Here is a 27,292-nt window from a genome sequence, read left to right on the forward strand (position 1 = left end):
GCTATTAAACTGTAAAAACGCTACGCTAAATAAATAAGTTAAATCACATAAACTTTAAAATTAAGTGAAGTGTTCTGCGAATCTGTGCTTCGAAGAAACTATCCACGGAATACGAGAAAGGGAAGACTCCAAACCACCGGTGACCTATCCTGCCTAAATCCAGGTATTTATCCTACAGTTGGTATCGAAAAAAATGAAGATGCACAACACTACAGTACGTGCATCGTCCTTAGTTATGGTTAAGGATGTCTTAAATATTCGATCAGGGTTAGGTACTTGTAGTGTTGTGATTACACTAATAAAACACTCTCTGGACACACAAAGGGATGTAAAGCACACGTAACGCTGGAACACGCACACTCTCTGTCATGGCCGACAATGACTCCCCAGCGCCCCCGGAGACTGCAACGCCCTCCCGCGCCAGCGCATACACTACATCCCTTCTTTATTTTTATTATATGAAATAATTTGAAATTACAGTAGGTTACAGTAGGCAAAATTAGACAAAACAATTATGGTTTTAAATTTAACAAAACAATTTTGGTTTTACTTCCTTTTAACAACATTCAATACAATTCCCAATTAACAATTTAACACAATTTACTTTTGTACAAAATCCAATCACACCTAATCAACCTAATCATAGTTAACTAACTGCTACTCTGGTTCACAACCGTCCATGAATCATTTAATTTCTTTAAATGGACTATATTTCGCCGATATTCTTTTCCGGTTTCATCATTCCTAATATTAACATCACCACCACTCACATCCGTAACTGTATGCGTAGTGGGATTGAAATTGGAGGTTAACTTATTATCTTTGATCAAATTTTTCACTAATACTTTTTCTCCTATTTCTAAGTTGCTATCTGTCGCTTTCCTTTTGAGATCTGCATACTCTTTCCCTTTTTCCTTCTTTTGCAGGTCTCTATCTCTTACCTCTTCATCTATTGCCTTATACTCCATATCTGGTGCTGCTGGAATCTTGTCTCTAAACTGTCTTTTATAAAATAACTCCGAGGGAGATTTGCCTGTAACAGAGTGAGGCGTACTGTTATACATCATTAAATAACTGAAAATGTCCTCTTTCCAATCCTTGTTTTCAGCTTGGCAAATTTTTAGACGTTTTAAAACGTCTCGATTTTGCCTCTCGACTTCCCCGTTCATTTGAGGCCAATACGGAACTGTATTATATAGGATGATTCCACATTCCTTACAATATTTCCGGAAAACCTCGCCAGTCATCTGAGTTCCATTATCACACGTCAAGGTTGCTGGATAACCTAATCTGGAGAATATTTCTTTTAACACCTTTATCGTATCAAGAGAAGTAATACTGCGCACTACTTTGATTTCTTTATATCTACTATAGTAATCAACAAGTATCAACAGGTAATCGTGACTAGGAAGCGGCCCCAAGAAGTCCATCGCTATGTCAACCCAAGGTTCAGCGGGAAGTGCTCGTCTCTTCATTGGATGTGGCGGAGTAGGATTTGATACAAGCGTACATCCTCGGCAAGCTTTTACTAATCGTTCAGCATCTTTGTCAATCCTAGGCCACCACACCTTTGTTCTGAGGCGAGCTTTCATTGCTACTATGCCTGGATGGCCTTCATGAGCTGCTTCCAGTACTCGTTGCCGCAGAAGATGAGGTATAACTATCCTAGTTCCCCGAAGAAGGATATCTCCACTAAAACAAAGTTCATTTTGTATAATTTTAAAGTTGTTAATGGAATCGTGCCAGTCATTATTAAAAATACCCTCTTTGACTTTCAAAATTTCCTCGTCTCCAGCAGAACATCCTTCAATTTCGTTCAATGGAACCGCGATAGGTCTACTGTAACTTACGATTTGGTTAATGTAATTTTCAGGATCAAATGGTTCTGACGAGGAAATTTTGCCAAGTCTGGAAATTGTGTCAGCTATGTTGGATTTACCTGGACGGTAGATGACTTTGTACCTGTAAGCCTGTAACCGAAGTACCCACCGTTCTATTCTTGCGCATGGTTTAGAAGTTCGTCCAAAAATGGTTTCCAATGGTTTGTGATCGCTTATTAGTTCAAAGTCTTTGCCAAACAGGTATATCTTAAAGTGTTCTACTGCCCAAACGAGCGCCAAGGCTTCTTTTTCTGTTTGACAATATCTCTTTTCACAGTCAGTGAGAGCCTTGTGACCAAAAGCGATCACACGGGGACCATCTTTACCAATCTGAACCAACACTGCACCTAACCCTACAGGAGAGGCATCAGCGATAACCTGGGTTTTATCAGAAGGACTATAGTAGCCTAAAGTTTCAATATTGGATATGCTTTTCTTTAAAGCTTCAAATGCCTCATCCTGCTTAGGTGTCCAGAATTTCTGAACATTTGCTGACTTTCCAATGCCTAACCGTAACAGTTCGCGCAAAGGTTCAGTAAGGGTAGCTAAGTTGGGAATCCATTTACTTACAAAATTAACCAAGCCCAAAAAACTTTGAATTTCTTCAATAGTATTTGGTATTCTACTAGTTTTAATTGCTGTCAAATATTTTTCAAGTGGCCTAATTCCACTAGCTGAAAGTTCATGACCGAGAAATTCAATTGTTTGAGTTTTATAAATGCATTTGTTTTCATTGAGCAGAACGTTGTTTTCTTTCAAAACTTGTAACACCTTACTTAACCTTGCGTCATGTTCTTTTTCTGTGGCACCGTGTACAATTATGTCGTCTATAAAATTGAATGTCCCTTCACAGCCTAACAACATCTTTTCTAAAATTTTTTGGAACATCTCTGGCGCACAAGAAATTCCGAACATTAGTCTCTTATATCTATATAGTCCTTTGCTAGTACTAAATGTAGTAATGTACCTACAATCTTCATGAATTTCGAGTTGATGAAAGGCATTTTTTATGTCAAGTTTAGAAAAGTATTTCGCTTGACGAAAGTTAGGTAGCAATTCCTTCATTGTTGGAAGGGGGTGATTTTCTCTTATAATTGCTTCGTTAGCTCTTCTCATATCTAAGCAAATACGTACCTCTTCTTGTCCTTCTTTAAGAACGGGAACCATGGGTGATACCCACGGTGAGGGTTCATTTACTTCCTCAATGATATCCGCATCTTTAAGTTCCTTTAATTTTTTGGTAACCTTTTCTTCTAAAGGAATGGGGACTCTTCGATATGGCTGGATAACTGGTTTAACTGTTTGGTCTATTGGGATTTGGACCGTTACGCCTTTGAACTTTGGAAACACTTTATCTGATGGTTTCTCATTACTTATTGAGTTAATTTGAAGCCCAATTTTTAGCACGCCTAACTGAATTGCTGTCTCCTTGCCTAATAAATCACGTGTGCCGTTTCTGATAACATAGATGGTACCTTTTATACACTTATTAGCAATGACTGAAATGTTCGCGTCAAAGGAGCCCATTATATCCAAAGGTTCTTTACTGCCGTAAGAAACAAGTGTCTTATTAGGTTTGCGTATTTGATTAGAAATTTTCACTCTATTGTCTTTTAGAAGCTGCCATGTTTTATCAGTAATTACGTTGCATTTACTTCCCGAATCGATCAAAATGTCAATGGTAACTCCCCCAATACTGCACTTTATAGTTTCGTCATCATCCAGGTGGAAAATATAATCTATTCGGGACTCATCTGTCTTTTCCTTTCGTACTTCACCGGTCTCATCCTTTTTATCTCCGTTTTCACCCAGATTGAAAATGTAGTCAATTTCAGATCTAAAGGCACCTTTTTTTGTTTCTATTTTTGGTTTTTTATTTACGGTTTCCGTCCTGTTGCCCGAAAACTGTCTTTTCTGTCGAGTTCTACAATTTTCCCGGAAATGACCAATGAAGCCACACTTCAAACATCGTTTGTCTTTTGCTGGGCATTTTATGTCTTCGGATGAGTGGGAGGGGCTTCCACATCTACTACATTTAGTGTTCGAGAATTGTCTTGGGAACGGTTTGTTATATTTTTTCTTGTTATCGATTTTATTTATTTCTGCTTTGTTGAAATTGTTCGTATCATTTGCCTTTACCATTTTAAATTTATCCAATTGTCTGGCTACAACTTCTAATGCATTTGCTTTACTGATGATTTCGTCTAGAGTAATTGTATCTCCACCTTCTAAAATTTTTTTCCTCAATTCGACTTGTCTGCACTTTTCAGTGATTTGGTCAATAATATGCTGCTCTTTGTCATGGAATTGACATTTTTCGGCTTGAGTTCTTAACCTTAGTAAAAATCGTTCGAATTGTTCTTCTTCTTCCTGTTTCATGAGTCTAAAGAGATACCTTTCGTAAATCCGACTTTGTTTTGGAGCAAAGTGACTGTCCAATTTCTTTAGAGCTACTTCATAAACATCGACACCTTCTTCTTCAACGTGAGCGCCGGGTATGTTATAATAAACTTCCTGGAGTGCTATACCCCCCACATGGAGTAGAGTAGCCCGTTTTTTTACAGGTGTCTCGATGTTGGCAGCCAGTAAGTAAATTTCGAATGCTCTTTTCCATTTTTCCCAGCGAGTGCCGATAGATGTTGGATCGCCTTCGCAATCAAAATGTTGCAAGTTAGGAAGTGTAGATGATGCATGAGTCATTTTGGGGCAGCCTGCAACAAAATGTTGACTCTTATTTTTGCGTGGCTCTTTTTTTTTTTTTTAGTATTACACTGCGTAGCCCTCTCATACAGTTGGACCTAATTATATACACATATTTTTAATATGTTACTTAAGGCGTATACGAGTACCTTAAAATATGTCCATAATTTAATCTGCGTGGCCCTTAGATTTAGTCTGCGTGGCCTTTAATTTAATCTGCGTGGCCCTTTGATATAATCTGCGTGGCCCTTTGATATAATCTGCGTGGCCCTTTGATTTAATCTGCGTGGCCCTTTGAGTTAATCTGCGTGGCCCTTTGATTTAATCTGCGTGGCCCTTTGATTTATTTTTCGTGACCCTTTGATTAATTTTGCGTGGCCCTTTGATTTATTTTGCGTGGCCCTTTGATTTAATTTGCGTGACTCTATTCATTGCGTGGCCTTAAAGTGAACCTTTCTTATTACTGGATCATCTCCATATAAATTGTGCAAGTAAACAATAGGATAAGTGCCTAACTTAAATGTTGTGATGTAATTGTTGTTACTAATACAATGAAATAATCAAAGTTACCATAAACTTTATACACATGTTTCCTGCCTCGTGCAATCTAATTGAATTATTATTCAAACTATCATATTTTAAGTTATTACTTATAACCAAATTTAATAATAAAATAATAATCAATATTACATTGTGTAATGTATGTGCATAAAATATGTTTCTCATTAAGTCAAATCTATGATCATAAATCATACATTATATCAATTGAACTGATCAAAGGTAGGTATCGTTAGGTTGTATACGTGCACAATATATATTTTTGTAGATATCCATATAATCCAAGGGTCTGGAAAGCAGGTTTTATTTGAAACCTTCATAACTCCCGTATTTATAACAATTTACTTTTGTTGGCCACCTAGCAACAGATCGTACGACATCGAATGAGTCAATTATTATTTTGTTAAACCACCTTCATTAGATAATATTTTTTTTTTTTAATAACCTTACACAACAACCTTTGCATAATAATTGTATGGCCTTATTCCCTTCTATTTGATATAATGCAAGGCCCTTAACAATGAAGGATAGCGGCATAAATACGAGTATAAATTTGTTTGCCAGTAGGTACCTTTGTTTACATATTTACTTGGTTCCTAAGTGATTCTGATTTATGCATATAACATTACAGTGTTCATTAAACTAATTTTTTTTTATCCTATTAGGTATCTATACCTAATACCAACAATTTATAATAGGTTATTCGGACCGAAGCTAACACGTAAACAATTGATAGGCAACAAATAGGTAACCATTACTGTTCCTTCCTTCATTTATCCTTTTTTTTTTTATTAGAGTTACATGTACTTACTTTTATCCTCGTCGCCACTTGTAGTGTTGTGATTACACTAATAAAACACTCTCTGGACACACAAAGGGATGTAAAGCACACGTAACGCTGGAACACGCACACTCTCTGTCATGGCCGACAATGACTCCCCAGCGCCCCCGGAGACTGCAACGCCCTCCCGCGCCAGCGCATACACTACAGTACTTTAGAAACTAAATAATATGTGGTAGTTCATATAGATATTGTGTTAGCAATTACCAAGCTTTGTGTATTGGACATTACCCATTATAGTGATTATAACAATTATTTTGACACGGATTTAAAATTCACTTAAAGCTGCTATCTAAATATAACATGAAAAAAGAACTACAACTGATTTACACTACCTACCCTGGGCCTAGAAACTTAAGATTTGTATGTAGATTTTCTCTGTAATTCTGTACCCCCCATCAAGAAAGGTTTGAGAAATTCAACATTTGACGTGGGCGAAGCCGCGAACATAAGCTTGTATGGATACAATAAAATATGGCCTAACAAAATGAAATCAACTTGCAATATCCTTTCACATAATACCTATTACGGGTGACATAACACAGGACGTCTGTATTTTATATGAGCATAAAATTACCTTTGAAAATTTTTGCAACATAATGCTTTTGACACCAAAATCGTGGGTAATAAAACCGAGCAACGTTGATGACGTAATCAAGTTGACATTCAAAGTGTGAGGTCCAGGGGAGCAATTCATTACAATTTGTTACCAAAACAGTGTGACGTGAAACAACCACCTAACCGTCTGCGTTCCGTCATTAATTATTACGGGAGCCACTTCAATACATCCCCCACGTTTTGTGGCGAAAAAAAAGGCGCCTAGGGTAATATGTCATGCGGGTCCTTGAGTTTATCTATGTGCAGAATCAATTTCATCTATTTTGACTAGAACTGATGACTATAATCTGACTGTGTAGGTAGATACATCTTATGCTGAATCCAGAATCAATATCAGTGTTTTAGTACAAATGCTATCTTACATAAGTTTTTTATAACGTAGGTACTCAGTATTCACTGGATATGCCAAAATTCCACTTCTTAGGGGTTAAATAGGGGATGATTTGTTTAGACTGGAGTTCGCCGAAAGCTACATAAACAACGGTTGCTAAATCAGCTGGTTATTTCGAAACCGTCGTTTAAACAACCGTTTTAATATTTACTGTTCATCACGAAAAAGTGTAGCATGGTTACTAAATCGGCGGAACACCATCTGTTCTCAGCTACGCTGCTGCTACGAACGAACGCTAAAACGCAATGCGTTAGCGAAGACACATTGTCATTACTATTCAACACAACAAACTGTGACGCCTATATTTAGGAGCATAAAATAAAATACTTTCAACTGGAAAAGTACAAAGACGCTATGGGTAAGATGAACTACACTATTGTTCTAAATTTTGCCAGGTAGTAACCGTCCCAAATTTACAACTTCGGGGCCCCGACGTCACAGTCGTGATCATGTGTCCTGCACGTGTTGGACTGTTGATTTTTTGCTGTCGTGTTGCCGTAATTATTTGTGCGTGCATTTAAAGATGATTTTAAGAGATTCTAGTGTTTAAAATAATTTCAATATTAAAATGGAGGGCCAAAAATGTGTACAAGTGATTTTTCAAGTGACGACAAGCGCATCAGTTCAGAGTTGGTTTTAAAATATCAAAATATAGTGGAAAGTAAGATAAGTAATTATTTCAAACCATTACATTAATCACTTGTTGCACGCTACTGAAATGAACGACACAAAGACAAATCGAAATAATCTAAATTGATCTGTACACAAAGGCACAACAGATGTAAAAATGTGGAAACCCCGGTTAAACGACCCTTCCGAGCTCGGTTAGGTAAAACGGCCGTTTTAGGGCTGCAAACCTCGGTTAGGTGCTGGTGAACAGTAAAAATCACTTAATCAGCCGGTTTTCTAATAATCAGCCGTTTTAAAAGTCGGTGAACTCCACCCTTAGACGGCAACTGCGCTGCTTCCGGGTGGGATGCGTAAAAGCATTTCCCAGCGTAAAAAAAATAAGGGGTTGGTTTGCATGAAAGTCCGTCATTTTTCAGTTATAGCCATGAATTTTCATTTTGGTATTCAATCAAAAATGAAAAAAGTAGGTGGATACAAATTTCAGGATTTTTGGACATTCCTCTCCCTGACCGATTTTAAAAAATTCCACCTAAGCGAACTCGGGGTGGGTCAGATAGTAGGAGGGTATGTCATTTTATTTAAAAAATATTTTTTTAAACGTAGCGACTACGTACTCAGTCATAAATGATGATAAAAGTAATCGTATGCCTACTATGGAGCCCAGCAATCTACCGGAATAAAGAGCCGAATTGGTAACACCGAGTTTTGGTGGCACAAGTTTTGCATCGGCCAAAGTCTGTCCTAACAAAACAATGTCGGCATACAGAACGAGCTTTGTCGGCCGCGACTATTAGAACGAATTGGCGTACGTGCTCGGGAATGATTCTCTTTGGCTCCTCTTTATTACCTTTAGTTTCGCACATTCTTTTATTGCTCTCATACAACACGCTCGCACCGACTACCGTTGGAATGCCAAATTTTTGCTGCAATAACATAAACAAACCATAACCACGGAATGCTTTTGACGTGACACAATCTAGTGCTCCTAACGACATGTTGGCGAAATAGGGCGAATTTGAAAAGCAAAAGTAACTACCCTGCACCTTATCACAACATGAAATATCTGATTAGATTACTGAATCGTTGACAGCCGTTTAAAAAACCTTTTTACCGTATAAAGAATATATCAGAGCTAAATCTCTCTTATCTCTAAACTAAATTAAATATCTAAACATATAAAAAAGCCCTGACTCACTCACTGACTGACTTATCAATGACCCGCCCAAATCTTAGACCTAGAAAGAGGTCCTTTAGACAAGGAAGGATGCCGGATTTTTCTGAATTCCCCCGGGTGCGAAGCGACGGGCGGTCACTAATCAGTAACAATTTCGAAAAAAATTTTAATACAAATGAGCAATTTTAAAAGAAATCCTGGAGTAACATAATTTTAATTCTGAAAAATTCTACCATGTACCTACTACAGATAAATTATATAATTGACATTTCTTAAGGATTAACAACATGGTGATTTGCATATAACATGATTCTTAATGACGCTAATCATAATTACGACGTCAAGAGAATGTTAAAATTTAAAAACAAAATCTTATCTTTGCTTTCTTGTTTATGTCATAATTGTTATCTCTTAAAATGCAAAGGGAAGATAAGACGTGGAGACAGCAACCCAATGTCGAATTGATAACAATAAGGCAAATTCACTTAACTTCTTCTGAATAACTACCAAAGGAGATCATTCTAGCTCCATACATTTTTGGGCCTTTTCTGAAAGTGCCGGCCAACGAAAACAAATGGTACGGATCGTTAGAACTAGCCATTTGAAGTAATAGTTAATATGGCAGAAAAGTTGTAGGATTGCTCTGAACCAAGTTATACAAGGTCGAAGATTCGTCATTTTCATACATTTTATTGATTTCTAAAAGTGCTGGGAAACATAAAATAATGTTAGGTATTTGCTAGAACTAATGATTTGAAGCAATTGTCATTATGACCCGAAGGCTGTGGGGCCATTATATGTCGTGTTATACAAGTTATACAAAAATTAATATACTTTGTATAATTAATTGCAACCGATTTTATGATTTTGTTACTGTTCTGATTGTTTTATATGAATTTGAATACAAGTACAATTATTTTGACTCCCACGAAGTGCTGGATCAGCTGCAATGTGGACAAAATTCGTTTATACATACCTGAATTGTATGCGGCCTTGTAATACTAGGTGATCTCATCTAGCCATCTCCCAAACTTCTGCCACTGGGAATTGGGATATCTCCGGCGAGCTCTGTGATGAATGCACCATTTGGTTATACGTACTGTTCACCATAGTAACTACGGGCTTGCTTCAGTCGATAGCTGCCCAAAGCAACCTGCGTCAATTCTTCTGTGAATCTAGGAAAGTCATTAAACGGAGGATGTTGGCTTCCATAGCCTGGAAATGAGCTCTCCTTCTATTATAATTACATATTGTTTGTGATAACAAGTTCTGCTGAACTGTTTTGCTCACTGGCCGTTCATGGATTACGTCAAGAAAATCACGTGCATGCACGTTGTTGTCTATCAGAACATGATAGCCGTTCAGCAATGCTGACAAAATCCTGAAATAATCGATCATGTTACTTAATGTCCGGTTACAAATCCTGAATAACCCTGAATAAACAAAAATCTCTTCCAAAGCGGTCGCTAATCATTTACATTATCCAGCAGCAAATGGTAAAAAGTCTAGATTTATTGGCTTCGCCAGTAGTTAGCTGGGTTTTTACTGATGTTTTGTTACTGGCATTTGTGCCACATAACCGCACACCTCAAGAAAGAAAGATTGCCTCAAGATTGTTTATGGTATCTCTAAAACCATGGACTAAGATAAAAATCCAGTAAAATCTTCTGTATCATTTAAGGTATCATTTAAAATCTAGGCATTGTAAGTTGCTGCAGCGTGTAGACTTTTGTTCCATCGCAACAAATATAAAGGCTTTTAGTGGTTTCGGAACTTGTAGTTAGGGTATGATTTTCACTGAAAAAAGTAATTAGTGCTTTTCTGAAGATATATGTACATGCCTGTATCTGTCTGTACATGCCCTTTATAGATAGCCTTTCTTTCTTGAGGCATGCGGTTATGTGACACAAATGCTAGAAACAAAACATTTAAATGAAACCCAGCTAATTACTGACCAAACCAATAAATCTAAGCTTGTTACCATTTGCCGCTGGATGGTGGAAGTGATGAACAATTGCTTTAAAAGAGATTTTCTCAGGAGAGAGATGTTTGCTCAGGATTGATCAGAGTAACTGGGCATTAAGTAACGTGATCGATTATTTCAGGATCGTGGTAATATCGCTAAACAGCTATCATGTTCTGATAGACAATAACGTGTACTACAGACGTGATTTCCTTGACAAAATCCATGAACTGGTCAATGCGCAAAACAGTTTAACAGAACTTGTTATCACACACAATAATTATAATAGAAGAAGAGCTCATTTCCAGGCTATGGAAGCCGACATCCTCCGTTCAATGACTTTCCTAGATTCACAGAAGAATCGACGCAGGTTGCTTTGGGCAGCTATCGACTGAAGCAAGCCCGTAGTTACAAAGGTGAACAGTACTTATAACTAAATGGTGCATTCATCACAGAGCTCGCCGGAGATATCCCAGTGGGAGAAGTTTGGGAAATGGCTGGATGAGATCACCTAGTATTACAAGGCCGCATACAATTCAGGTATGTATAAACGAATTTTGTCCACATTGCAGCTGATCCAGCACTTCATGGGAGTCAAAATAATTGTACGTGTATTCAAATTCGTATAAAACAATCAGAACAGTAACAAAATCATTAAATCGGTTACAATTAATTATACAAAGTATATTAATTTTTTGTATAACTTGTATAACACGACATATTATGGCCCCACAGCCTTCGGGTCATAATGACAATTGCTTCAAATCATTAGTTCTAGCAATATCTAACATTATTTTATGTTTCCCAGCACTTTTAGAAATCAATAAAATGTATGAAAATAACGAATCTTCGACCTTGTATAACTTGGTTCAGAGCAATCCTACAACTTTTCTGACATATTAACTATTACTCAAAATGGCTAGTTCTAACGATCCGTACCATTTTTTTTCGTTGGCCGGCACTTTCAGAAAAGGCCCAAAAATAATGATCTCCTTTTCGATAGTACAATTTTTATTTATTTAAAGGAAGCTAAACCCATGAGCAGTCAATAGCGGAATCCAAAATAGTGATAGCCAATGTTAACTTTAGCAAATGTAAATACGTAGAAATTGTTTTAATAGTACTAAAATGGCACATATTTTACCACCGTAGCGCAAATATTAATATAAATACAACATCAACAACAAAACAACGGTGGCAGCTTGAATACCCAAATCAAATTCGCTTTAATAAAACGTGGGCTCTGATAACTAATCTAATAAGCTAACAATTTGAGGGGAACCTATGATATAGCATGAAACATTACCAAACAAGAATTACTGAAATATACTTAACAGCAAGTAGGTATCTGGTATATACATCCATTTAAAACGTAAAGCCACTAAGAATAGCATTAAAAATAGAGTGCGAAAAAAAAGTTTTTGAGGATCCCGAAAAAGTATTCGAATGCTTAACTAAAAATAGCTATTATTCGTAAAATATTTTTTTGTTTGAATGATATAGGTGATAATCATGCATACTGATACAACTGGATAAAAAAACTTAAATTATAACATGGAAATACAAGACCTGTTTATTTTTTCCCTTCGTTCTCGATTTTTAACTATATCAATGAAAGGAATAAAAACTCAGTGGTTCTTAATTTTATCCGCTATTACCAAAAATGAACGCGATGAGATTGTAAAATAGCGTAAAATAAAACTGGTCACGTTTGGATCCCGTAGAATGCTAAAGTTTGGAAACGATTCACCTGTTGTTAAAGCATCACACGCTTTTGTTCTCATACAATGGATTCCAAATTGCAACCCGAATTTCTCACATTGGGGCATTGGTCATAGCTGTAGGCCAGGTAAGATTCTTGGATCAGTTAATAAAGTAAACTAAGGTTAAGTTTAATACAAAATTAAAGAGGGTTGTTTACACGTTATTTTTCTAGTAATTTTATGATTAATTAGCTATTAATTACACAAGTGTTAGTTAAAAATTTATAACACCCCTCGACAAGTGAAGGTTACAGTAACTAGAAAAGAGCTGATAACTTTCAAATAGCTGAACCGATTTTCTTGGATTATATCTAAGAACACTCTCGATCAAGCCGCCTTTCAAACAAAAAAAACTAAATTAAAATCGGTTCATTAGTTTAGGAGCTACGATGCCACAGACATACACAGATACACGCGTCAAACTTATAACACTCCTCTTTTTGGGTCGGGGGTTAAAAAATTAAAGGCACTAAAATCATACACTGATTTTTTTTTACACACCTAAGTAATAAGTGTCAAATGAATTATGACTTTCCTACGACTTTGGCTTGGACCTACGCCCATTTTTTTCTTTCTCAAAATTCAGCTACATTAAAAAAATATTAAAATGACATCACAACCATAAAATTTACGTTAAAATAATTTTATACTTGGCATGTAGGTTGCAAATGTGTTAAAATTAACAGCCAATAAAATCAAAACATATCTGATCGTAAAATTGCACTACAATAGTATTTAATGGCAGTAGTCAACTCCCAGCTTCACAATAAAACCGCACGATACGTGACATTTCGCCAAAGCTGTATTTTCCATATTTCAATATTAAATTAATGTGACTCTGATTCAAGGCGATAAAAGTGATTCGATTCAATTTCATGTGCATAATTATTATTAGATTTTGATTTATATAATATAATATTAAGAATGTTTCATTCTACTTTTAGAGACGGCGACTTCCGTCGCTTAATATATTTGAATTCTCGATCAAACGAAAACGAAATAATACCTAATGCTTTCCTGTTATACCTATACTTGTGCCATTCAATGGTAAGCTGTATCAGAATGACGATTTACTATAAATAGTTATAATTATCTAGTAACTCTCATGATAATATTATGAAATAGGTCTTCTCTATTACACGGCATTTGAATAAAACATGCACCCATTTATCCTTTATGTGTCTACGTACCTCCCGTCGATTTATTATATTTGAATCAGACTGCACGAGCTCTGCGGAATTTAATATGGGATAGAGGAAATCATATAAACTAAGCAGAACGTATCCAACTGTCGTCAAACAACGACCGCCCGGCCGCAGTGGAGTCGTCACTATGCATCAGATAAAACATAGCAGTACTTAAATCGATAACATCCATCATAAAAGAAGTGACGTTTGCACCAACAAAAACCATTTATGGCCCGTTACATTCAATCTGTACCATTAGCCCGCAAAAACGTATGTGTAACGTGAGGCAAGCTCCCGGAAAAAATGAAGCAAGCTTCTCCAGGATTGTTCTATGTTCTGCTTTTATAAATTATACATTTTATGGGCACAACAATCGCTGATCTGTAATTATAATAAGGCCCGCGAGTCACGTTCGATGGACAGCGCTACGTTTGCTTGAGGAATAAACAGTAGGGTTCGTGATAAGGACATTTACACACCTAAGAATTTTTCCTTACATTTACACTTTTAGCTTTATTTTCTAATTTCTCCATTCTAAAACTAAAGTTCAAAAAACATTAAAAAAAAAATAGAATTCACAATCTCTTTTTAATAGACGCAAAAACAAATGTTTGGTCATTTTAGCATTTTGATAAAAACTAATTTGCATATTTATGTTTTTAAACGACACATCGCCCACACATTATTAATATTATCTCACGAAAACATATTATAGAAGGATAAGATTAAAAACTTTATAGTTAACAATCATAACAGCAGGAATTATATTAAACCCATAAAAGAATCACTTATAGCAATAATGGATAGTAAAAACGGAAATTACAAAGATCTTTATAATAAGTCAAAGGCTAAGACTCGATTTAGCTTGATGAGCTTTTACGATAGCCCTTATGTGCGCTACCTATCTTAAATATAGAATCAGCCGACAGTTATAAATAACATTTTAAGTTCTTAGAAAGTTCCAGCATTTATTAGATCTTACATGACTGCTCATTCCAGAAGTGGAAAGAAATATGCTAAAACCGTGTTTATGATTATATCTTTTAACGCTAAATACGAGATATTTTACGATAGATTATTATAGAACTAGATTTTAAAACAGGGAGTTATTTGAAAAAATAAGGTTTAGCCAGACACAAAGTATGTTGGGAGAAAGATATCAGACTGAACGTGTGTTTGATTTGTAACATAAGGAACTGTATGAAGCACAATATGACATTGCCGAGCGCAGTAGAGGCAGTGATAGCCTAGCTAGAGATTAATATATCAGTCTATTATTCTTGTGGTCCTAGGTTCAATCTCTAACATTTCAGAACTATGTGCGTTTTAAGCAGTTTTTGTTTTAACGGCGAGAGAAAACATCATGAGGAAACCTAACGAGAGTCCATAATGTTCTCGAAGGTGTGTGAAATCTAGCGGTTGACCAGTATGGTGGACTTGACCTAAGCCTTCCTTTGAGAGGATACAAGTGGTCAATAGTGGACCGGCAATGAGCGCGAGAAATCAATCCAAACGATGTAGATACGTAACGAAAAAAAGCATGCAATCATCCAAATATCCAAATCAGCATTGCATGATATGACATTCAAAAATAATTGAAATACATTTCAAAGTAGGTATATTTAGCAACAGTTACAAAATAGTAATCAACAGAAATAACTATCTTGATTTTTTGTAGCAAACTTTCGAAGGTAATTTGACGGTCGTTCCAATTTCATAGCATGGGTTTTTGTTATTTGAAAAAGCTTATTTGCTAACATGACCTAACCCAACGGCGGTTATTATGTTATGTTTGTATGCGGCTATGCGCCGGCGCACAAAAACCGCGTCGAATCGGCCACAACACTGACGGCACTCTTTCTGAACATTAACGATCTCAAAACAATACTTAGTCATATTTATATTACACTCATAATATCTGGCCCCTGACAATAAACGATCATAAAGCGGTTTAATTACGTCTCGTATAGTAGAAGTATAAACACTAGAACTTTATAGACTTTACACTTTTTTTTAATAGTCTGAACGTTTTAGCAATTAGCCAGATTAGCTAAACAAAAATACCTATAACATTTTTTTTATGTGTATGTATGAAATATTTTCTAAGAAACTTCATTTAATTTATTAATGTGCGTCTACTTAAATCAAAAAAGATAAGTTGGTCAAACACACGAATAAATTTTTGTAACACTTACACTGAGTGTTAAACCAGTTTATAGTTGAGAATACACGTAACAAAGGTTCAATAAACCGTATATATCACTATTTCGTAACCACTTTAACAATCTGGCCTTTGATGACAATCAGTTATGTGAACGATATCACATGAAATGTGATCAGAGTTAAATGCCTATTTAACTTTAATCATAGTTTGTAATTTAACTAATAACGGAGTATTAAAGCACGAGTAAAGCGTATAGATACTGGCAACAGATTTTCAATTTAAACTTAAATGTAGTTTTGACTTATCAAAACTTTGATTACGTGTCATTAGCGGTATAGAATCAATTTAAGTTTTTATACTGGGTGTTAAGTTTACGTCAGTTATAAATAATCCATTAAAGCCGGTCCCGATGATCGGGCCGTAATCACAAGCGCCATGAGTCGATTGAAAACTCTTTTATTTGTGTTCATAATCACAATTTCACGCGTACTTGTTGAGAGAACAAACACGTTAAACTGTTAGTCACGGTGGCCGTTTTTGTGTACACTGTACGTTCACACGTGCATTTAAAGACCAGCACGAAAACTAAGACAACGTACACTTTTATAATTAAAACATTTAGAGGAAAAACGAACGAGACAACTTCTTCGTCACGAAGAGATTAGACACAAATGGGTATACTCTACTCTTCTCTTTGCATCCTACCGCACCTACTTTTAAATATCTTAATATTATAATGTGTTCCATACCACATGTCACCTTATAAGCAAAACCCTCACCACCTGGGTACCTGGTGCATCCCGACCATCCGTTGCCAGATCTTTTTTCCAGACCCATGCAAACCTGGCACCCCTTTGACGGTCTCCCACTAAACATAGAGTTGTATACAAAGGGCTTCTCTAGCGCTGCAAATGTTCATGAGTGGCGGTAATCACTTAGCATCAGGCGAAAAAATGTTCTATTCATCAAAACTCCTTCTGAGATTGTATCACATTAGCCATCAAGTTCTCTGGCTCTACTAAGTACTTTAATATGTAGAGGTTCTATTGTTATTATGTGACCTGAAAAGCTTGCTGGCTTTCTAAAGTGTATTATACGATTATACATTTCTTTTGCCACAAGTAGCCAGTAATAAAACCAGCAACAGAGCGCACAGGTTGTTTCATTCGCTGACCCAACCTAACCGCCCGGCGACCCTCCACTTTAAATAAGTGTAGGCATTGTCCCCACAACTGCTCTGGTTCACAGCCCTGCCCTAGATTAAACAGGCATAAAGTTCTACATGAAAATGACTGAAATTATATCCCTATGACAACGGGAGCGTAGCGTTATCTGGAATGCGCGCAAGACCACGCAGTCCTGAGCAAACGCCCCGTGAACTCATAAAACCGAGCCACGGTAAAGGACGACTATAAATTCTATATTTTATGATCGAGAGCATAATATATTTAATTTCATGAGCGACCGTTGTTTCCTTTTGATCATATAAACAACATTTTTAATACAACTTTAAACGTCTCTGATCAATATAATATATTAAATGTTAAATTAGTTGCGGTAATGAACGGCAATAAAATGCGGCGTTGCTGTAAATAAAATTCGACTTCATTATTAAATATGAATTATTACGAGGCTAATTAAGAGAAAAGTATTCACGTTTATACAAGTATAGCAATAAATAAAAATACTTCTACTAAAATAAATCATAGTAATTAATTTATGCATAAATTCTCACGCGCAAATATATAAATAAGACATTATTTATTTGCTACTTAAATAAATGCGAAATGCGCTGCATTAAAAATACCATACTGACGGGGTCAAAGTACGTGGGTTTATAAATATAAAAAAACAGCTTTTATTGAGCATGTAACTCCGTCCACTATCAGTCCAATTAAATAGCGTAGAAATCAACGACAAGCTGATTTTGCGAGGCGACACGAACCGAGTCGACTTTTCAAGCTCGTGGTTTTATGCTTTTTGTATAAAGGGTCGACTGTAACAGTAAAACTGTAAGCGTGAATAAATGAAACGCAAAGGACATAAATCGGTCACACTGTAACCTCAATACTAAAAAAAATATATGGTTGAACAACATTTTTATGCGTTTATATTTCGAGAATTGTGTGCGGAAGCTTTAGTACTAAGCTCCGTCTGTACTCTGCATTCAACATGAATAGTCTTGATAGTTCATTTTACAAATTTTGGTTATAATGGTGAATATTTTTAACCCCCGACCCAAAAAGAGGGGTGTTATAAGTTTGACGTATGTATCTGTGTATCTGTCTGTGGCATCGTAGCTCCTAAACTAATGAACCGATTTTAATTTAGTTTTTTTTTTGTTTGAAAGGTGGCTTGATCGATAGTGTTCTTAGCTATAATCCAAGAAAATCGGTTCAGCCGTTTGAAAGTTATCAGCTCTTTTCTAGTTATTATTGTAACCTTCACTTGTCGGGGAGGGTGCTAAAAATTTTTAATTTACACTTGTTATAATAGATTTCATTAATAGAAATTATACATACAGATACTGCTGAACCGTCGAATTTCCAGTGAATGTTCCAAACTACTGATTGATGAATTATATTGTTAGTAACGTTACTTAGATTAAAATATTATGTCATTAAATGACGAAATAATCCTAAAATCGTAACTGATTGATGATTCGAAAGTACATATAATTTATAAAATTTTAGTTTTTTTCACACACTTTTCTATTCTATGGGTAGGTCCTCTTTTAGTCACGAGCTTTTAGAGTAAGTAAATGATAAGTTCTACATAATATTTTCTGATGGCAAAATGTATAAAAGAGAAAAGTATCAAGACGCATTGTCATTGTCAGACGCACGTGTTCTATAGGCGGTAGACATATAACAGTAGATGTTAACAAAGCAGACAAAGGCAAGCTATGGAGGCATTAGGGCAGACGGCCCACCGGACCGATTTCACACACAATTGCTCTACCTACACGCTATCGGCCTTCATATCGGGCAGAAAGGCAAACATTTAAAAAATCATCACCAATAACACTCGATACAAAAAAAAGTCATGTCCGACTACAATAAATCGTATAGACACAATAGTAAGTCTTACAAAAGTAAACATAGTGCGCGCCGAGTTTTGAGAATAAGCATTCGATGGCTCTATGAAAACACTTTTTGCCTCATCGATGTCTTTGGATGCGTTGATATTTCGATACTTGGCCGATCACAATCTAAATTTCTCAGATTTGTAAGGATGATGTGGTAGGTTTTCGAATTAGACGTCAGTTAGGCCACACATGTAGTTACAAATAATTTTGAGTTAGTCCATATTCATACTATGTCAAAAGTGTTTGTCTATTTGCTTTTTGAAACGAAATCGAAATTTGATGCAGAGATAGCTTGCATCTTGGGGATAGACAAGCTTTTTGTATCAGGGAAAAAGTTCCCTCGGGATCTGTACAAACCTAAATCCACACGGATGAAGTCATTATCATTATCTGGTTAGGTATATTTTTTTACAAAATATCATGAAATATTAATTTTAGCTTTATAATTGAAATGTGAATACTCTCGCGATAAGTTTTGGAATCTCTCTCATCTTATCATTTACAACTAGGTTTAATCGTGACCTTGCTTACAAAAAAAATCGTACAATAAAAGGATCATAACATAAAATGATCCTTGTTAGCTCAAATGCCGAGATTCAAAGTCAACATTTACAAAGATTGATGGCAGATATCATATTTCTATAGAAATGATGCGTTATGCAACTTCAAGTTTACTTAGGATGCGCAGAAATGTGTGCCGGCGTTAATTCCTTTGCAAACAATTCTTCTTGCTACTAAAATATTTCAGAATGTAACCAGCAAAATGTTATTCATATTGAAAATTAGAGTACCTAGCCTTCAGTATCCTTACTTAAAGGTTCATACATTTTTACTACCGGCCGAAATTCATAAAATTCATTTGTCAATGGGTAACTACTAAGCAACATTAACAAAATGTCAAAAAGACCAGACTAAAATAACAAAGTTTGCTAATATCGACAATTTACAGATTGATTATATTATTATGTATTATTAATTTCAGTTGTAAATGAACATTATCATTTATTACAGACCGATCTTAAAAGACATCGTCCAAAAAAGTGAACTGAGTGCGCAATCTATAGTTACAATAAATCATCAATAAGACTAGGTACATAAGTAAAAGCTACAAAAAATATCGTCATCTCAAAAAGGATAAGTACTTACTTTATAATCAAAACATCAGAAAAATTTAACGGTCTACGTAACAACACAATACAAACCAATCAATTGATAAGTTTTCGTTTAATCTAGAGTCTAGACTGTGAATACCTATAGTACGCGACAGGTTGAGATGGCAATCGGGGAATGAGGCGACGTCACCCACACTATCCCGCAACGGGTTAGCGCGGGGGCTGTGCGGGTGTGTGGGGCGTCCCCAACCCGATTGCAATCTTGCCCTCGCTTACAAAAATACATTTTAAATGAAATGGCCAAAGTATTTTTATTTAACAAAGCCTTTTGATGAAAAATACTTCAATATTCAATCATTTCGATTCAAAACTCAAATATTCCATGTACACGTTAATTGAAAAAGTTTTTAGCTCGACTTATTAAATAGTCCACTTTGTTTCCCTCTCTATATCACCTATCTGGCTCGGCATTGTAGATGCCCATATTATCACCAGAGTTTTACGGCAAAGTTTCCTATTGTAGCAAACCAACTTACTTGAAATCAATAGTGTCTGGTTAAATTACCTGAAGGTAGATATCCTATCTGGTCATCTGATAGCTTCGTCCCTGGCTAATTATAATTGTATAAGTTTAACAAATATAAAAAAAATGTATAAAAAAATCCCATTTTCGGGTCCATGAGTGAGATGACGGAATGTGTTTCATCATAAATATTAAAGAACGATCCACATTTTGCTTATTGTTGAGGCATTAACAAGATTTAAGGCGCGTAACTGTCTGCTTTTATGTGCATAATTTGATACTCGCTGAAGTTCTATTTAAATAACGGCAACCAGAGAGATAATAATATATTTCTGTAGAAGCGAATCTTATATACCTAGACATTAAAAAGCGCCGCTTGTAATTATTAGAAAAACGTATATGTAGGTACTAACGTATTTATTTTAACACACCTATCATCTTTTTTTTATTCGTTTTTTATGTAATATAAGAGTTTCAATATAATAAAGATAACCATATTATGGAGTTATAGATGAATAACGTTAAGCAACTCCAGCGCCGATTCGCAATTTTCGTTTTGACAAAAACCACGATCACGCGTCGTCCTTGAACATCAGTGAAGTTGAAGCAATTTTGCGGGACATTGTACGCTCTAGTGACATGATATCTCTCCGATGGCAATACTACATTTGGTGTGTTTTAATCGTGGCTGATATCGGTGATAATTCACATATTAAAAGCTTTTTTAGAACATGTGTAATAATATTATAAACGTTTAATGGGCAAATAAAATTTTGAATTAATTTTAAGCGCAGATAATAAAAATCGAATTAAATGTTATGTTTGATGATGTAATTTTATGTAAATTAAGATACAATTTATGTACCATATTTAGACTGGTCTTCACTTGGAAATAGAATACAAAGCTTAGACTGGATAACAAACAAAAAATCCCTCTAGACGCCGACGGTGAGTCAAGTTTAACAAGCTTTTTATTGGCAAAAATGCAAAAACGTTTCAGCAGCCGAATTCAATCCGAAATAGCTTAGACAAAATAAGAATTGCAAAAACACAACAATAAAATCTTCAATCATGATATCCGAGACACCTGCAGTCATAATAAATCAATATGCAAAAAAGCTTTACTTGTCAAATTGCTATCTAACATTTTAGATGAAATCATCAAGCTGACAGAGAGATAAACCGTTTTCAATGGTTAAACACTTGATATTTTCCTTATTACCATATCGTATATCTAGCAGAGGATCGTAAACAAATTTTCTTTTACGACAAAAAATCGGAATTGTAAATAGATCGTTTCCGATTTATTTATCATCGGAAGAATAACGGTAATTTTCCCTACCGAAATATTTGAGTAAGCTGCGATTCGATCAGTTATGTTAGGTATTTATATTGTCAACTACGTTATATACGTAGCTATGTTTTTTACACCTTTGATTTCCTGGAAGAGATATTATAGCTATGCATCGATAAGACACACACACAGACAGACTGTGCGTAATAACTACTTGACCTGGTTCGTCCTTCACCTTTCTACCATCGTACTGCAAGGCATCGTCAACGTCAGCATCCGTACGTAGTTGAAATTCCTCCGACACGTACGAAGCGATTTGCTTCCTCGTTTCTAATCCGAATCGCTAAGATAGGGAACTCCCTTCTGGCATCAATTTTCCCTTCCACTTTTAATATGGGTACCTTCAAGTTAAGATATAGGCAACTTCTAGGCAAGCACGCTCCATCTTAGGCTGCATCATCACTTGCTAGCAGGGTCCGATTGCAGCCAAACGCTAGTCCATAAATTAAAAAAAAAGATCGCCAAATAGTACAATATACTACCTATCTTGGCCTAAATCAGTAAACCAGTTAAGTTAAAAGAATACAATTATAATCTCGTTCCATTTCTAGCTATTTGGTGACCCGTATAGATCGTACCCACAGTTATCGAGGCGTGTCTGCGGGACCGAACGGTGACAGGTGCCGTCTGTCACGTGCTACCAGCCGAAACACCGACACAACGCGGACATCCCTAAAATCCTTTACCTATCTGACTACGGTGTAAATAACTTTCAAAACTGACTGAAAATCGTTTCATATCAATCCAATGCAATAGTGCAAAATCACTCCGCTTATGTAAGACTAGTTAATGCCCGCGACTTCATCAGCCTAGATTTACCTTTCAGAAATCCCGTGAGAATTTAATTTTTCGGGATATGAAACAGGTGATATTCATTCCCAGGATGGAAGCTATTTCTGTAAGTACCAAACAAATAAATGGTGCCCGCTACCTCTTCGGTGTAGATTTAGGTATTTAAAAATCCCGTAGGAACTTTTGATTTTATGAGACAGAAAGCAGCCTAGACCATATACCTATTTGTACCAAATTTCATCCAAATCGGCTTAACGGATGGGTCGTGAAAAGCTAGCAGACAGACAGACCCGCTTTCGCATTAAAGTATGGCGGACAGAATGAATTAAAATACCAAAAAACACGTACGTAAAATTCTAGACACATTATTTTTAAGAAGAGTCCACTAAGCAGGATTACTTACGTTAAGGCGCTTAACCACATCTTCAAACATTAAAATGTTATGTGAAAATTTAAAAAACATCCTAATTTTAGCTACACAATTTAGAAAAAGCACAAAAATCCTCATTTTCAACATGAAAAGGTTGTACCGTTGCACCCACTTCAATACATCTTTGTTATCGCTGGCGTCTCATCTCACTTAATCTTTTCTTTGCAAATATTAAATCCTTTGAAAGATATAGTGGTTGTTCATACAAACAATGCCAAACAAAGGCAATAATGACTATGGACCAGCTGTGAGTTGAGATGCTGTTTTGAGACGCGAAGATCATATCGATATTATGGAAAAATGTAATCCACAGGTGAAAAAAAAAAGACCGACCGTATTAGTTGAAAAAATGCCAACGCTCTGTTTTAATCTTATTATTGAGATGAACAATGATATGTCTGCTCTTCGTGAATTAAATAGGTACATACCTAGATTTCTTTTCAATTTAGTCACAAAGTCACAAAGTACAAACGGTCAATTGCAATTTTGGTGAGATTACGAAAGAACATAATAGCTTTGTTATTTAAAAAAAAAACACCGCAGTTTTGCGTTAAAACCACTCTCATGAAAAATCACGTTTTTTAACCGACTTCGAAAAAAGGAGGAGGTTCTCAATTTGTCGGTATACTTTGCAGGTGGCCCCATATAAATTTGGTGAAGATCTGATGAATATCTTCGGAGATGGAGAACAGAACTCCTCAATGGATACCAGCAAATTGCTCGCGATCAGTGTAATAGCTTAGTAATAAACAGTAGTGTTTCAGCTAGGCATAGCATATTATAGTACAGTGGGGCCACTAAAAATTGTGAAATAAAAAAAAAACAAAAGAAAAATAAAACCGACTTCAAAACCACAAGCACAAAAAAGTAAAAAATAATTTTTGTTTCTACACGTGTAATGTAGGTATGAAGTCGGGCGAGCTTCACACTTGGATTTCTAGTTTCTTTTATTATGCTCATTACATCTCAAAATAGTGTAAAAAAAATATCTGCGGCAACGTTATAGCCGTAATAATTATTGTAAAGTATACTATAAAAATTCATGGTCATATTAACGGTTCATCGACCCTTACCATCTAAGCATAAAGATTTTCGCTTATTCCATTTCGTTTCAGAGAACATTCTCAAAGTTGATAGAGTGTTGTTGATCACATCCAATGTTAATTAGCGCATTGGATTGGCGGACATCTCGTACCTAAGTCATATCACGTTGTCGACAGCTACAATAAAACAACCTCCGCAATCGAAAGAAGAGTAATTTATTTAGGAATCCCCATAGTGCGATCCAGAAAGAAAAATATTCGAACTGGAGTAAGTTCTAAGAATCAATTTGCATTTTTAATTTATTTCAGGGATTTATTTCAGGGATTACTATCACCCAGAGCAATAAAATAAAAACGTCTAGACTGAAGCCATCAAAAATTTTGATTTTCTTAGATTAGCCTTGCTTTAGCTTTAAATAATTCCCAATTCTTCGGTGATTTAATCAAAATTTATTTCTAATCTGAAATCTTACAAAGCGTTACTGTATTATGAGTTTACAATCCATAATATTATGCAAGTGTATATTTCTTAGATCAGATTTGAGGTGTTTTTATTAAAGTTGAACTTTCACAGGTCACTAATCGTCAAACACGACTTCGCTATCCAAGGGCTATTCATAATAAAGAAGCGTTGAAATGTCTGGAAAAGATTTGATCAATTTATAAGCCAAAATTACTACCTATTTAAATATTAACAGGTAATTTATATATCTTGCTTATCGAATGTCATCGATATTATTATTTTTATGCAGATATGTGAAGTCAGCATCAAAAATAACCAAGAAAATGTTGTTTGTATCTGTAGTGTTCGGAGCAACTAATAATGTTGCACAATGCAGGTACTTGTGCATTTCTTAATAAACAGTCAGTTAGCATCCAGCCGTTGTTTCATTACGTTCCACTGGCGACGAGTTTGTGTATTTTATATAATTTACCACGCGTTTTAAAGTGAATATTGTAAAAATACAATGCCTATAGGTAAATTAGAACCATTTGACTTAAATTCCAAGCAGTGGCCCGCGTATATAAGGCGAGTTAAGCAGTATATTCTTTTAAACGAAGTGAAAGATGAATTACAAGTGCCGTTGTTAATTACTATCGTGGGTGAAGCGACGTACATTTTGATGTGCGATTTATGTTCGCCGGCGCATCCTGAATCGAAAAGTTTCGACGAATTAGTGAAATTGGTTTCGGAACACTTAGAGCCAAAACGTTCCGAAATAGCCGAGCGCCATGTTTTTCGCTTACGTCGTCAACGTCCAGGCGAGTCCCTCACGGAATACCTACACAACTTAAAACATCTGGCAACAACTTGCAATTTTGGAACGATGTTAGAGGAAAATTTAAGAGATCAGTTCGTATCAGGGTTGGCAAACGAACTGATGCGGTCTAGAATATTCGCCGAAAAAGACATCAAATACAAGGAGGCTGTGGAGCTAGCTCTTGCGTTGGAGGCTGCAGAAAAGCATGCGGAGGTGAGCGGGTCTACGATGACTCCGACATCGACCTCGAGTGCAGGCGGCGAGGCAGGCGAGGGCCTGCATCATGCGAGCGGGCGGCGCGGCACGGCGCGCGCGCCGTCGAGCGCGGCTGGCGGGCGCGGCGAGCGCGGCGGGCGCGGCGCGTCGGGACCGGCGGAGTCGAGCGCTGCTGGCGGGCGCGGCGAGCGCGGCGGCCGCGGCGCGTCGGGACCGGCGGAGTCGGGTGCGGCTGTGCGGTGCTGGCGGTGCGGAAAGCCGCATCGGGCAAACAAGTGCAAATATGTGCAATTTAATTGTGATAAGTGCCTCCGCCGCGGGCACCTAAAAATAATGTGTGATGAAGTGCGTAATTACGAGTCTAATGTGCGTAATAATTATGTGCTGGATGGAAGTGTCTCGGAGGAAGACGACTTCTTTAACCTCGAACTGGCAGCCAAAGGTAACGGACCATATTTTCTTAAAGTGCAAATAGACGAGCATCTTTTGGAATGTGAAATTGATACGGGTAGTCGTATTTCGGCGATTAGTGATCAACTTTTTTATAAACTTTTTTCTCATAAAAAACTAATCTCCGATAATTTAATATTACGTTGTTATTCGGGTACACAGATCGAGTCGTTGGGGTATGTGCATGTAGATGTCACGGTTGGGGAAGTGCGTGTACCTAACTTGACATTATATGTAATACAAAACGGTTCTCGACCTTTGCTGGGCCGAGATTGGCTTCGAGCTTTAGACGTTAGACAAATCACATTAAAAGAGATAGCCGACGATCGATTTGTGGACCGGTTAACCGCCGAATTTCCAGAAGTATTTACGGATACGTTAGGCACTTGTAAGAAGACCATTCAATTACAGCTCACGGACCAGGAACCCGTGTATGTGAAAGCCCGACCGGTGCCGCTCGCGCTGCGCGGCCGGGTGCAGGCCGAGCTCGAGCGACTCGAGCGCGAGGGGTACATGTACCGCGTGGACCACTCGGAGTACGGCACGCCGATCGTACCGGTTGTAAAAGCGTGCGGTGAAATACGAATATGCGGAGACTATAAAGTCACAATTAACCCGAAATTAAAACGTGATTTTTATCCTTTGCCTCGAATTGAGGAACTATTTGCTTCATTGAGTGGGGGGGAAGAGTTTTCGAAAATAGACTTAAAGCATTCCTATCAACAGGTTATGTTATCCGAGGACTCGCAAGCCTATACTGCTATTACCACGCATATAGGTACTTTCGTATACCGCCGCACGCCATTCGGGTTATCATGCATTCCTGAAAAATTCCAAAAATTAATGGAGGAAACATTACGAGGGATTCCTGGAACGGTAGTATTTTTAGACGACATTTGTGTGACGGGCTCAAACAGACAAACACACCTAGCCAATTTACGAGCGGTACTTGAACGGTTGCGGTCGATGGGTTTTACTGTTAAGTTAAGTAAATGTAGTTTTCTGAAACCTAGTGTGAAGTATTTAGGCTTCATTATCGATAAATCAGGGTTGCACCCTGATCCGAATAAAATAGAAGCGATACACGACGCACCACGCCCCGAAAACGTGACACAATTAAAAAGTTTTCTTGGATTATTGAACTACTATGGGA

At 36.6% G+C, this 27,292-nt stretch overlaps 2 protein-coding genes across 3 annotated transcripts in view; both read right to left on the bottom strand.

Annotated features, from left to right (window-relative positions):
• LOC123870247 (lysine-specific histone demethylase 1A) overlaps positions 1–27,292 on the bottom strand; it is a 395,360-nt gene that overhangs the window by 161,277 nt on the left and 206,791 nt on the right. The window lies entirely within an intron of this gene.
• On the bottom strand, positions 313–4,006 carry LOC123870252 (uncharacterized protein K02A2.6-like). 2 transcript variants are annotated; one of them, XM_045913479.1, is made up of 2 exons: positions 3,015–4,006; positions 313–1,692 (listed from the first exon to the last, which is right to left on the bottom strand). In XM_045913479.1, the coding sequence occupies exons 1-2, from the start codon at positions 3,071–3,073 to the stop codon at positions 651–653; spliced, it is 1,101 nt and encodes a 366-aa protein (XP_045769435.1). In that variant the 5' UTR covers positions 3,074–4,006; the 3' UTR covers positions 313–650. The 2 variants fall into 2 exon arrangements, with proteins under 2 accessions (XP_045769435.1, XP_045769436.1); XM_045913480.1 differs by having other exon boundaries at positions 920–1,033.

The sequence above is a fragment of the Maniola jurtina genome, chromosome 12, assembly GCF_905333055.1.
Source record: "Maniola jurtina chromosome 12, ilManJurt1.1, whole genome shotgun sequence".
Taxonomy (NCBI): domain Eukaryota; kingdom Metazoa; phylum Arthropoda; class Insecta; order Lepidoptera; family Nymphalidae; genus Maniola; species Maniola jurtina.